Source organism: Nyctibius grandis, chromosome 18 (assembly GCF_013368605.1).
Source record: "Nyctibius grandis isolate bNycGra1 chromosome 18, bNycGra1.pri, whole genome shotgun sequence".
NCBI lineage: Eukaryota > Metazoa > Chordata > Aves > Nyctibiiformes > Nyctibiidae > Nyctibius > Nyctibius grandis.
In genome coordinates, this window is record NC_090675.1 from 7365507 (window position 1) to 7377781 (window position 12275).

Below are 12275 nucleotides of genomic sequence, written 5' to 3' on the forward strand. Positions count from 1 at the left end.
GAAACTTTAATCTGTTTTATTCTTACAGTCAACGGCTTTTCTGAAACCGCGCATCGGGCTGGGGGAAGGATTTTTGGCGGGGGGCACGCAGAACATGGTAAAATAAGGCCCTTAATCCAACTGGGGCACTCCAGCCCTGTGGGGTGTAGAAATGGGGGCTGCGCCGAGCACTGGGGCTGTTTGAAGGCTTCCCACAGCTGCCCCATCCCGGGTCTGGCTGCAAGGGCCAGCTCCAGGGCGTTGCTGAATGCCACCGTGGCCGCAGCTGGTCCCCAGCCATACGTGTGTGCAGAGGCCCTGTGGTCGGCTGGATGGCAGAGGAGCGTCCCCCCGCCAGCCCCCGCTGGGCACCGCGCCGTCCTCAAAACGTTATTTCACTCCTTCACTCGCTGCTTTTTCCTCTTCCTCTTCTTGGGAGCCGCTCCCGGCTCCGTCCCCTCTCCGTGCTGCGGGCTCTCCTCAGCTGCTGCGGGCAGGGAGCTGCGGCCAAGAGCGAACGGCCTGAGCCCCACACCCCAGACCCCGCTCCCTGCAGCACTGTGGCTCCTGCCCTCTCCTCCCACACCCCACAGCTGGACCCCTCCATCTTCCCTCCTCAACCAGGAAGGCAACACCCCCCCTCCCCGCCACTCTGGGCGCCCCGGCAGCCCTGAGCCTGGCCACAGTACCCCCCAGAAGCTGCTGGAGGCTGGCGGAGCCCCCCCAGGCCCTCCTCTCACCTGGGGGCAGCAGCCCCTTCCCCGCACCGCTCCAGGACAGCCACAAAGAACCCGTGGGTGAGCGTGTCGGCAGGGGAGGCGCGGAGGCAGCACTCGGCCCCGGGGAAGGCGGCGAGCCCGCGGCAGGGCCAGGAAGGGAAGGCGTTCACCAGCCTGCAGCAGAGGAGAAGGGTCAGTGCTGAGCCCCGCAGCACCCTGCGCTGCATCCCCCCCCTGCGCCCCCCGCACACCTGAAGGCCGAGCCCCGCTCCTGCAGCACGGCCTGCACCACGTCCTCGTTCTCCTCCCGGTGCAGTGAGCAGGTGGAGTAGACGAGGCGGCGGAGAGCCGGGAACCTCAGGGCATGGCTCAAAACCTTGCGCTGGAAACCGGCCAGCGCCTGCAGGCGCTCGGCGCTCGGGGCAGCCTCGTCCCTCGGCACCCGGTTCACCATCCCTGCGGGTAAAGCAGCCCTCGCTCGGGGTCTGCGCGCCCAGAGCGGGGACGGACGGAGCCCCGTGCGTTACCTGAGCCGCTGCAGGATGGGTCGAGGAGGATGTGGGTCACTTTGCTGTATTTGGGGTCGCTGGGATCCACCGTCAGGAAATCCTGCTGGGCCAGCTGGAAGCCGGTGACTCCAGCCCGCATCAGCATGGTGTTCATGGTGGCCAGGCGCTTGGTGTCCACATCAAAGGCAAAGATCTGGCTGAAGGCAGAGCCCGGTGCCCAAGAGAGGCATGAACACCCCCGACCTGGCCCCAGGAACGGCGCGGATGGCGGCAGGCTGCCCCAGCAGCCCCCAGCACCGGGTGGGCAGAGCGCAGGAGCTGCTCCCTCAGGCAGGAGCACACAGCAGGGCCACCGTGGGGCAGGGAGCAGGGTCAGGGGCTCGGCAGTGAACCCCTATGTGACTTCTCGTCCCCTCAGGCCCTTCCAATGGCCCAGCACTACCAGAGCCCCCAGCCCACCCAGGGAGCAGTGGGCATCAGCCTGTCAGTGGGGCAGGGAGACCCACTGCAGCTCTTCCTGCCACCTTCTCCTTGTGCTCTCTGTGAGCTCGGGGCGACCAGGGCCACCTGCACCCCTTCCCTCCCCCTCAGCACACAAACCGCCCTCACCCCTTGTTCCTCAGGATGGCGGCCAGGTGGCTGGTCTTGTTCCCGGGGGCAGCACAGGCATCGATGACGTGGGAGGCGGCAGCAGGGTCGAGGAGGAAAGCAGGGAGACAGCTGGCCTGCAAGAGGTCAAAACTCCGTGCTGGGTGCGGGCAGCAAGCCCCCCTGGCCCTTCCCCGGGACACAACTGATGCTGCAGGGTCGCAGGCAGCCACAGCGATGTGGGGCCAAGTCCACCACCACTGGAAGCCACCTGGGTTTTTCCAACCCCGCAGCCTCCCTCTCCCCAGCTCCCCCACCTTGTCCTGCAGAATTATGTGTCCTGACGTGTACAGCAAGTTGTCGTGGAAGTCCATCTGCGGAGGGAAAACCAGCAGCTCTGGGAGATGAAGATCCAACAAGAATTTCTTCCCGGAGAGGGCCCTCAGTTCCTCCACGCTGCGCAGGAGGCACAAGAAGGATGAACACACTGTCCTGGTCACCGTGCCCACACCAGCACCAAGGCTGAGAACCTCCTCCCCACGCCTCCTCTCCACTTCAGCACCAGGAGAGACAGAAAGTAAGAGGGGGGAGTGACAGAGACCCCAACCCGGACACTGTGAGCACCAAGACCAACAACCCGTCAGCCCACAGGACCTCATCCCACGCCCTTGCCACTCGCTGAAGTACCTGATAAGGTAGGATGGCAGAACCAAATGCTTACCTGGCCGCCTTGCCCAGGTAGGAGTAGCCCTGGCGCTTGAAGAAGTCAATCACATCATCCACACAAGTCTTCAAGGTGTTGACTCGGACATAGCGGGGTACCTGGGAGGCTGGGGCAGCCGGTTGGGTCAGACACAACCCACCGCTGCTGCCGACACGGGGAGACCACCCGAATCCTACTCACCGCTGGGGCTCGCTGCCTGCGCCGGGGCCAGCAGGTCCTCGTTGCGGCTCACCTTCTGCTGCACCTTCAGGCGGGCCAGCTCAGCCTCCAGCCGGGCCCGGTGCCGCCGGGCCAGCGCCTTCCAGCGGCCCCCACACTTCAGGCCCTTGCCGAAGAGCAGGTCGTACACCAGCACCTGCGGGGACGTGGGTGAGCCCGGCCCCACCGCTCCGGGCCCCACCGCCGAGGGGCCGCCCCCGGCCCCTCTTACCTTCGCCAGCTGCGGGGGCAGCTTCTTCTCGGCCTGCAGCAGCGCGGCGCCGTCCACCACCTTCTCCAGCACCGGGGAGTAGCGCAGGGTCTCGGACACCAGGGCGTACAGCTGCCGGACGTGCTGTGGGGCGGTCAGGGGCTGCTCGGGGGACAGGGACTGCCCAGGGACAGGGCCCGCCGCCGACCCCCCGGGCCGCCCCGCCTCGGGCCTACCCCCGCCTCGGGCCTAAGCACCCCCCCGGGCCTACCCCCGCCTCAGGCCTACCCGGCTTCGGGCCTACCGCCGCCTCGGGCCGCCCCCCTTCCCCTGACCGGCCCCCCCGGCCCCGCGCCCCCCGCACCGGGAAGCGGCTGTTGTACACCAGCGCCTTGATCCCGCCGCGGCCGCTCTCCAGCCCCTCCAGGACGGCGGCGGCCGCGCTGTACAGCGCCATGGCCCCGCGTGCGCCGCGGCCACTTCCGGCGGTGAGACCTCCCGGCCGGCAGGGGGCGAGCGGCGGGGCCGGGACCGGGACAAGGATCGGTCCCCTCCCGTCAGAGCTCCGCTGGGCCCGGCCGGCAGCGGGCAGGGGAGCGGTGCCGGTGCCGTGCTGAGGCGGGAGGGTCGCGGCCCGCTGTGGAAATCCCTGGGTGGAAATGCTCTGGGTGACCCTGCTTGGGCATGGGGCTGGACTGGGTGATCTCCAGAGGGCCCCTCCAACCCCAGCCGGGCTGGGATTCTGTGTCGTACCTGAACGACTGCGGGGTGTAAGAACCCCGTGTAAAACCACATTCAGGTGCCACAACTGGACGGGGACGCCTCATGTGGAGGAATAAACATCTACCCTAGCAATGGTGTATTTTCTGTCCTAGCCTCTCCTCGGGCGACACGGGCTAGTTGTGAATTGTGGTGACGAAGCTCAGGAACGGGTCCCAGGTGCCTCTTCGCAGTTAGGGGGAAGGACAGCTCACCGTGGGGCCGTTGGAGAGGTGCTGCCCGCTGTGTCCGGCTGCCCAGCCCTGCTCCCCTCACGCTGCCCCAGGCACAGTGTCCCACCCCGGCAGGCTCCGCGTGGGTCCCCACGCCGGCTCACGTCCCTGAGCAGCTGGAAGAGGTGCTGCCCCGGGCAGGCCGGTGTCCCCCCGCCGGGGACTGACCTCTGCAGCTCCGTTTTTGGCTCCCGTTTTCCCCTCCCAGCAGCCCCTCGCAGAGCACTGGGGCTCCCCGCTCGGCTGCGGGTGGTTCCTCAGAGGTGGTGCCGGTGTCAGCCAGCAACCAGCTCGCCTAACGCAAACTCTTATTTATTCAGAAGAAAGACATGCTGACAAAGACCCCCGGACGCTCACAGCTCATGCTTTTCAGGCAGACGCTCCTTTCCATAGGGAGATCTTTGCAGGCCAGCCATGTTTTAGGCTTTGGGGTCAGCCTGCCAGATTGGGGATGGGGATTCAGAGGTCAAGGCTCACATTTTATGCTCTTAGAGGAGAGGGGAAGGACCCTCCTGCGCTGCTGAAGCTTACGCTGCAGTCCCAGAGCTTCCACAGGAGGACAACCCTGCACGCAGCCTCACTGTCCTCTGCTGCGGGCCCTCGGGACGCAGCCACAGCCCTCCCTGGCCACAGGCTCGTGCCGCTGGCCGGGCTACGGCTTTGTGGGTTCCTCTGGGGCAGGATGGTTGTACGGCGCCCGGGGGTGCCGGCTCGCGGCGGGCACAGGCAGGATGATGGGGGGGGAGTAGGGCCCTCGCTCTGGCCAGCACAGGTCCATGATGGGGTAGAGCTGACCCTGGAACTCCGCCTGAAAGGTGTAGATGGGGCTGAGCTCGTTGGGGTTGTCGGCGTTGTAGAAGGTCAGCTCACCCTTCTCGTAGTGCAGGTAGATGCCGATGCGCTGGGGCCGGGCGTTCAGCGGCAGGACGGCCCGCGGGGTGCTGAAGGCCTCGTAGATCTTCCCTTCCTTCAGGCCGATGAGCCACACGCCGTTCTCGGGAGACTTGCTGAGCTTCCCTTTGCGGCTGACTGTGCCCTTGATGATGCCCACACGCCAGTGGTTCCTGGTGCCCACAATCACCTCCCAGTAGTGCTGGCCGCAGGAGAAGCCCTTGCAGGTGAGGATGCAGTTGCTGGAGTTGAAACGTTTGGGGTTGCTGTCCCGACGCTGGTAGAGCCCACACTGCACCACTGTGTCACCCTTGAAGAGCTCCAGGAGGGGATGCGCCGTCACCGGGTCCAGCTTCAGCGTCTCTGGAGCTAGAAGGAAAGCATACAGGTTCCAGGCACACTAGCAGGCAGTGGTCCGGCTCCGAGTGACCCCAGGGGCTGGCACAGCCGGACAAGCTGGCACTGCTGAACTTGAAGCAGCAGGAATGTTATGCCAGAGCAGGCTGCTACCAGCACGGGACACGGGCAGGCACTGCCCCAGGAGCTCTCCTGGGGTGAGGAGCGCACAAGCAGAGAGCAAAACAGAGGCCGGGGCAGCGCAGCGCTGGCTGGGCAGCCCGACCCATGCACCAGTGAGCCAGGGCACCCGGTACCTGGCAGGACGCGGCGATGCAGGCGCTTCCACACAGTCATCTTGATGTCGTCTTGGTGGAAACAAGGCTTGAAGGACACAGGGCTAAAGATGCCATCACCAGGGTGCAGGCTGGGGAGCTCTGACCTGGAAAGACACGGGCAGCCGTGACACAGATGACGAGGATGGCGTGTGACCTCTTCTCACCTCGCTGCCATGTCTGATGAAGCCACTGCTGTCTCGCCAGCTGCTCTTGCCCTCTCTGAGTGCATGGCTCTGGCTGTGGCTGTCCATCACAGCAGCAGTATCCAGGTGAGGCTGCCCCAGCAGTGCTGAGATGCCCGCTGGCCTGGGACCTGGCACTGCCATCCCCACTGATGCTGTTTGCTGCTGGGTCCCACCACTCACCTGAACTGGGAGGAGCCATATTTCTGGAAAACACAAGAGAAACAGAGAGTCGGTGGAGGGAGCCTGACAGAATGGCAGCTCCTCTGCATGGTCACAGCTGCACATATCCGGGCTGGAAAGGGCAGCTGTCTCTCCTGGGAGAGCTGAGGGCATCCCCTCTCATGGAGGGCAGGTGTGATCCCTTTAGGACGAGAGGAAATGCCCTCAAGTTGTGCCAGGGGAGGTTTAGATTGGATATCAGGGACAATTTCTTCCCCAAAAGGGTTGTCAAGCACTGGAACAGGCTGCCCAGGGCAGTGGTAGAGTCACCATCCCTGGAGGGATTTAAAAGCCATGTAGATGTGGTGCTGAGGGACATGGGTTAGTGGTGGGCTTGGCAGTGCTGGGTTAACGGTTGGACTTGATGATCTTAAAGGTCCTTTCCAACCAAAACAATTCCATGATTCTGTGATTGCTATCGGGGAAGCCCTGGCTGGGCAGAGGGCACCTACATCTCAATTCTCGTGGTGTCCCAGCTATGCTCGGTGAGGGTTCCCACTGCCCAGGGCAGGGCTCAGGGCCACGGGCAGTGGGCTGAGGGCTGGAGAGCCTGCCTGACTGTCACTGCCTTCACTAGGGAGAGCGCTCACCCGGATGAAATCAAGCTGGCTTTCGTTGCTGAGTGCCTCCAGAGAGCTCTGCATCTCCTTAAGCCTCTGCAGGGCGTCTGATGTCTGCTTGACCTGGGACTCGATGGAGGTGATAAGCTGGGCTGCCTTCCCCTCGATGCTCTCCAGGAAGGTGGCCTTCTCCTCGTCGATGTACCTGTGCAGCTCCTGGAACTCCTTCCGGATCACCCACTTGAAGACATCCGCCTCGTTCTGCCGGGAGACAGTGAGTGGCTGTGCAGGGCTGCCTTGCTCCATCCCCTTCACCCGCTTTTTGGGTTCAGAGATGCCACCAGCAATGTCTACATGTCCCACCAAGCTGCCCTCAGCTGGCTTTCCTAATAAAGAGCTAGATGTTTCCTCCTGCCGTCTTCAGCAGCTCACCACCACGGCACCCCTGTCTTACACCTCTACTCCCGCAGATTTTCATTTCCTGATGTCCCAATCAGCTTCATCAGAGCCTTGAAAGAGCTGTTGGATCCCTCTGCTCCCAGGGAACAACCTGTGTCCTGGGCTAAGGGGGAGAAAGTGCAGCTCCAGTTGCATTTGGGTTGAGCCCTTCTGAGGAGCCCCACTGGGAAGCTGTAGCCTCCAAAGGGATGCCAGGAGGTCCATTGGAGATGTCTGCTACATGGGAAATGGACACGCAGCTAAACCAGGCATGAACTCCATGTGAAACCAACGGCGTTGCTCTGACTGGGAAGCCTGGTCTGAGTGGGGTCCTTTCCACCTGTTATCTCCCCACCTCCAAGGACATTCGGTCAACCCAGCTCTGACTGCTGCTCCTGCCAGGACGCTCCGTGAGGGTTACTTCACCCCTTCTGAAAACAGGGCTGTGCCACCAGAGAGGGCTACGTCACCCTTCCTGAAAACAGGTCTATGTTTAGTCCCTGAGTTTCGTGGAGAACACAAACCTCAGGGAACAGGGTGGAAGATAAGCCCTGTCTGCAGGAGAGGAGTAGAGGAGGTGAGCTGGGGAGACCCAGGAGCAGAGGTTGCTCCGGGGCTGTGTGGGACACGGAGGACTCTGGGACACAGGCTCCTCTGGCACATGACACTCACTGCGATGCGGCTTTTGTTGTTGATGAGCTTGCTGAAGTGTTCATCCAGGTTCCTCTTATACTGGTGGAGATCGGTCAGCAGCACAGACAGCTCCTCCTGAAAAGACAGCACCTCTGTAGGAGGGACCTCTGCGGCAGCCTCCTCAATCGCAGGCAGCGCTTGTCAGCCCCTCAGGAGACGTGGCCCTGAGAAGCCACGTTCTCCTCAGCTTTCTCTAAGCTTTCTGGGGCCCTGCATGTCCTGCTGATCTTTACTCTCTCAATCTAGAGGATTTGGGGTTGCCAGAGGCAGGAGAGCGCGCAGAACACGGACCCGATCTGGACGCTGCTGACCAAGTACTCTCGCCAGGAGCACCATGCCTCCGCTCCCATTCCCAGCCCTCTGTATCTCACACCCTGTGGTGGCTCCAAACCGGGCGAGTGGGTGGCAAGCAGGTGGCCAGCAGCCACAAGCCAGCACCGGGCTGGTGGCACCCTCCCAGTGCCGGTGCCGGGAGCCTGGCTGGGGCAGGAGCGTTTCTGGTGCCTCCTGCTCTTATCTCCCCGGTGCCAGGAGCAGAGGGGATGGGTGGCTTTTCCATTCCCGGGGCTTTCATGTGATGCTGGGCAGGGGACGGCAGCTGTTTACTCTGCCTGGCTGGGGCTCCCATTTCCCTGCCTCCCTGCTCTCCTGGGGCACCTCGCCTCAGCTCTTATCTCCAGCCTTTTTTTGATGGTATTTGAAAACAGTCTTGAAAGGCCCCGCCAACACTCCCCAACCCAGCGGCTCTCTCCACCATGGTTCAGCCAGCAAAACTTGGAGCCCTCTCAGCCTGGGGACGTGCTCAGCCTGAGAAACAGCTTCCCGCCAGCCCAGGGACCCTGCACCACATCTGGCTGTGCTGTGGGACTGTGCTCCCCACACTGACATCATTTCCAGCCTGTCCTTTGAAGGGACAGTTGTCCCCTAGAGGGGACATTTGGCCAGCAACCACTGCAGGTGCCCTAACCCCCACCCCAGGAGCCCTGACCGGCTCTGCCTGCCCACCTTCATCCGGCAGTACGCGGTAGAGATGGGGGTGATCTTGTGCTGGCGGTGGTTGCCGATGGTGCCACACAGCCCGCAGATCACTTCTTGGTCAGCCTCGCAGAAGAGGCTGAGGGGGTTGTGGTGCATCAGGCAGGACTCCGGGGTGGGCTCTGCCTCGCCCCGGCTCTGCAGTGCCTCAATGACACGGGCCAGCGTGACGTTGGGTGGCGAGGCGCTGCAGTCCACTGTTTGGCGGCACACGGGGCACAGGAACTGCCCGTCCAGCTCTCCGGAGAGTGACACCACGCAGGACTTGCAGTAGGAATGCCCACACTGCAGCATCAGGGGCTCCTTGAAGACCTCCAAGCAGATGGGACAGAGCAGCTGGTCCTCCAGCTCGTTGATGCTCACCCTCCGAGCCATCCTGCCACCTTCCCACACAGCAGCGCAGACCTGGGCTGGCAAATACGGGTGGGAGAGCAGTCCTGTTCCAGGAGCAAGATAAGCAGAGATGAGTGAAGACAGAGCTCAGCATCTGGAGAAGGTGAAACAGAGAGACACCTCCACCCCTCCGGCGGCAGCACAGACAGTTGCAAACTCATCATTAGGCTCCACACAAAGTCTGAGGTGCTTATTTTAACCTGCGATGGGTTTGGGCTCTGGAAACACAAGACCACAGCTGGCCATGCCTGCTGGATCTCCCTAAGGTGTCAGAAGTCACCACCAAGCTGTCCCCATCAGGGCCCTTTGCCTAGATGATCTTTAAGGTCCCTTCCAACCCAAACCAGTCTGGGATTCTATGATCTAGGAGACAGGGACAACCAACAGACAGAAAACACCTGGATTCGACCAACATGAGGGCTGGAAGGCTGAGACGCAACGTGCAGGGCTGCGACTGCAGTTCCCCACCTTGAAACACGGCGCGGTGTCTGGTCCCCACAGTGCTCTACGCTCCAGGCCAGCACCCCCAAGAGACATGAGCCCAAATCCCAGCCTCTCCTACCAGCCCTGGGGCTGCACGTGGCCAGCCTGTTTGACTTGAGCTTGACCTTTATCATACATTGCTGTAGGAGCTTGGTGAATCAAGGAGAGCTTGAACGTCAGCTGTGACCCATCAGACACCACAGAACCCTGTGCGGGGGGACCAGCTTCAGCGGCTCCCTCTGCTCACACAGAAACACCTCCCGGAGACCCGAATAACAGCCTCCCACTCACCGCACCACTCACGTGCCCAGCACTGCTTCCTCCTGGCGCGGACTCAGGCTCTGCTCGTCTGCCCGACGGATGTCACTCTGCTTCTTCTGATCAAGCTGAAGATTTCAACCCTGTCAGAGGGGTGGATGGGGCAGGCGGTGGGACTGGCGGCCCCTCGGTGGGACGGGGAGCCGAGCCGCTCCCCTCCTGCAGCCTCAGCCCCGCTGGGGATGGCCCTGCTCGCTGGGGAGAGGCCAGGTAGCCTGTTGTCCCCCTTTCCTGCTCCGAAGATGGTGGCACACCCCCGTGACGGGCTGCCCCCCGCCCCTGACGCGCAGGTACGGGCACACACATCATATGACTGCAGGGGCAGGAGCCCCGATAAGAGCCGGCGGTGTTTGCCTCCCTGAGCACTGGTGAAGGGTCTGGAGCACAAGTGTGATGAGGAACCTGAGGGTATTTAGCCTGGAGAAAAGGAGGCTGAGGGGAGACCTTATTGCTGTCTACAACTGCCTGAAAGGAGGGTGTAGTGAGGTGGGGTCAGTCTCTTCTCCCATGTAACAAGTGACAGGATGAGAGGAAGTGGCCTCAAGTTGTGCCAGGGAAGGTTTAGATTGGAGATCAGGGACAATTTCTTCACTGAAAGGGTTGTCAAGCACTGGCACAGGCTGCCCAGGGCAGTGGTGGAGTCCCCATCCCTGGAGGGATTTAAAAGCCATGTAGATGTGGTGCTGAGGGACATGGTTAGTGGTGGGCTTGGCAGTGCTGGGTTAATGGTTGGACTCGATGATCTTAAAGGTCCTTTCCAACCAAAACGATTCTGTGATTCTGTGATTCTATGACCATCTCCTGGGCACCTTTCTTTGTAAATAGCAGTGTTAAAGTGGTTAGCAGGACTAAGAAAACCTAAAATCCTTGGAAGTGTTGGCTGAAGTCAGTGTCTGGTGCTCATCTATGTCCCTTATGTCTCAGTGCAAGGTCCTTGCTTTGGTCTGTGTGGCTGGGCCTGAAGTGTGTGCTGGGGAAACGGAGAGGGCAGAACCTGTTGTAAAACATACCCGGAGCCTCTAATGTTGAGGTGCTCGTGGGATGTCAAGTGTGAGTGCTTTGGACTTCAGCACAACATCAGAAAAATAATTTCAAGGTGTTTTTATTACACAGTAGTATGTCTTTCTGTTTCAGAGCCTCTCCCTTATCAGTATTTTAGCACTTGGGATACTCTGTTTAACTTCTTGCGGCTGACAGATTAAATGAAAGGGCATCTTGACCTTGAGAAAAGCGGCATTTCCAGGTCCCACCTGTGTTCACAGTACAGAGAAGAAGTTTGAAGCTGAAAGTGGTTCCCCAAGCGCAAGGGCCTGGTGCTGTGTCAAGGGAAGCCCATTACAGTAGGTTTTCTAACTGAGTGAGAACTGGAGTTACCCGTCCAGTGCCCAGGAGAGTGTCAGAGCTCAGAAGGGTAAATTTTCAAAGGCTCAAAGTGGGCCCTAAAAGGCCTGCTCTGTGTAACCTTTAAATAGAACCAATTTTCCTTTTAGTAAGTTTTACTTTCAGCTAAAATAACTGCCCTTTCTGAAGCTAACTGCATGTTTTGCAGACAGTGTCTGCTTCTGGGAGTGATAATGCTTGAAGTTGGTGGGGATGGTGCCCAGAAAGGTTCTTGCTTGAGCTTATTCCTAAAGAATCCAATGTCTCTGTTAGATTCCTCGCTAATTACAAAGAAGAGCCCAAGATACACAAGACCGAACAACATCTTCGTAGTGTCTTAAATGACTTGATTTACAGCTCTGGCGCCAGGAGAAGAGTCAAATCCTGTAAGAACCAGAAAGGATCTTCTCCTCGGAGCCACCCGCACGTGTCAGCCCAAAGGCACCGACCGCGCTGGCGCAGGAGCGGGGTCACCCCGCGGACAGCACAGCTACGGGGGGGTTATGACCACCGGAGACCACCCAAGACCCCTTCCCCAATTTAGCACCATGCGCAAGGCCATTACATAATGTATTAGCATATGCATAAGGTTTCTTGGAATAGGCGGGCTCTGCTCGGGGATTGTATGAATATTCATTTTTCTATGATGTATATAATGAGTGTGCTTCTGTCCCTCGGTGGGCATGTTAGGTGGAGCGATCCCCCCTGCACCCAGCGCTGCAATAAACCAGCGCCAGCTTTTTAAACGATCATTCAGTTTGGGGAGCTTTCTCCCTTACTACTTTCCGGTAACAGGGACGGCGGGGCCGGGACAAGGCCGCGGCGGCCCGGTCCGGGGGGAGGCGGCGGCGCAGGCCCCGGCCCCCCCCGCAGGGACTCCATCCCCCAGCGTGCACTGCGGCGCCTCGTGACGCCGCGCTCGCCCATTGGCCGGCAGCCGCGCAGAGGCGTGTCCTCCCCGCGAGGCGCTGGCGCGTGGCTCTGCGGCAGCGTGTTGGGACCAGGTCGCTGCTCGGAGCGCGATTGGCTGAAGGCGCAGAGTGTCGCGGGCGGCGATTGGTGAAGGGGGCGAGGGGCGGGACGCGG

The 12275-nt window shown here is 61.1% G+C and overlaps 2 protein-coding genes across 3 annotated transcripts; both read right to left on the minus strand.

Annotated features, from left to right (window-relative positions):
* Nucleotide 1: 1 nt before the first annotated feature.
* Nucleotides 2-3420, minus strand: NSUN5 (NOP2/Sun RNA methyltransferase 5). Of its 2 annotated transcripts, none has more exons than XM_068415348.1 (10): nucleotides 3293-3420; nucleotides 2950-3072; nucleotides 2700-2874; nucleotides 2517-2625; nucleotides 2113-2251; nucleotides 1817-1932; nucleotides 1226-1404; nucleotides 950-1154; nucleotides 720-872; nucleotides 2-480 (listed from the first exon to the last, which is right to left on the minus strand). In XM_068415348.1, the coding sequence occupies exons 1-10, from the start codon at nucleotides 3383-3385 to the stop codon at nucleotides 375-377; spliced, it is 1398 nt and encodes a 465-aa protein (XP_068271449.1). In that variant the 5' UTR covers nucleotides 3386-3420; the 3' UTR covers nucleotides 2-374. The 2 variants fall into 2 exon arrangements, with proteins under 2 accessions (XP_068271449.1, XP_068271451.1); XM_068415350.1 differs by having other exon boundaries at nucleotides 381-466.
* A 1152-nt stretch (nucleotides 3421-4572) lies between these two features.
* TRIM50 (tripartite motif containing 50) lies at nucleotides 4573-8990 on the minus strand. Its single transcript, XM_068415347.1, is given in 8 exon segments — nucleotides 4573-5180; nucleotides 5465-5589; nucleotides 5851-5891; nucleotides 5893-5979; nucleotides 6278-6397; nucleotides 6399-6710; nucleotides 7560-7655; nucleotides 8586-8990. Coding segments are annotated over 8 exon segments (1794 nt in total).
* Between the last annotated feature and the right edge of the window lie 3285 nt (nucleotides 8991-12275).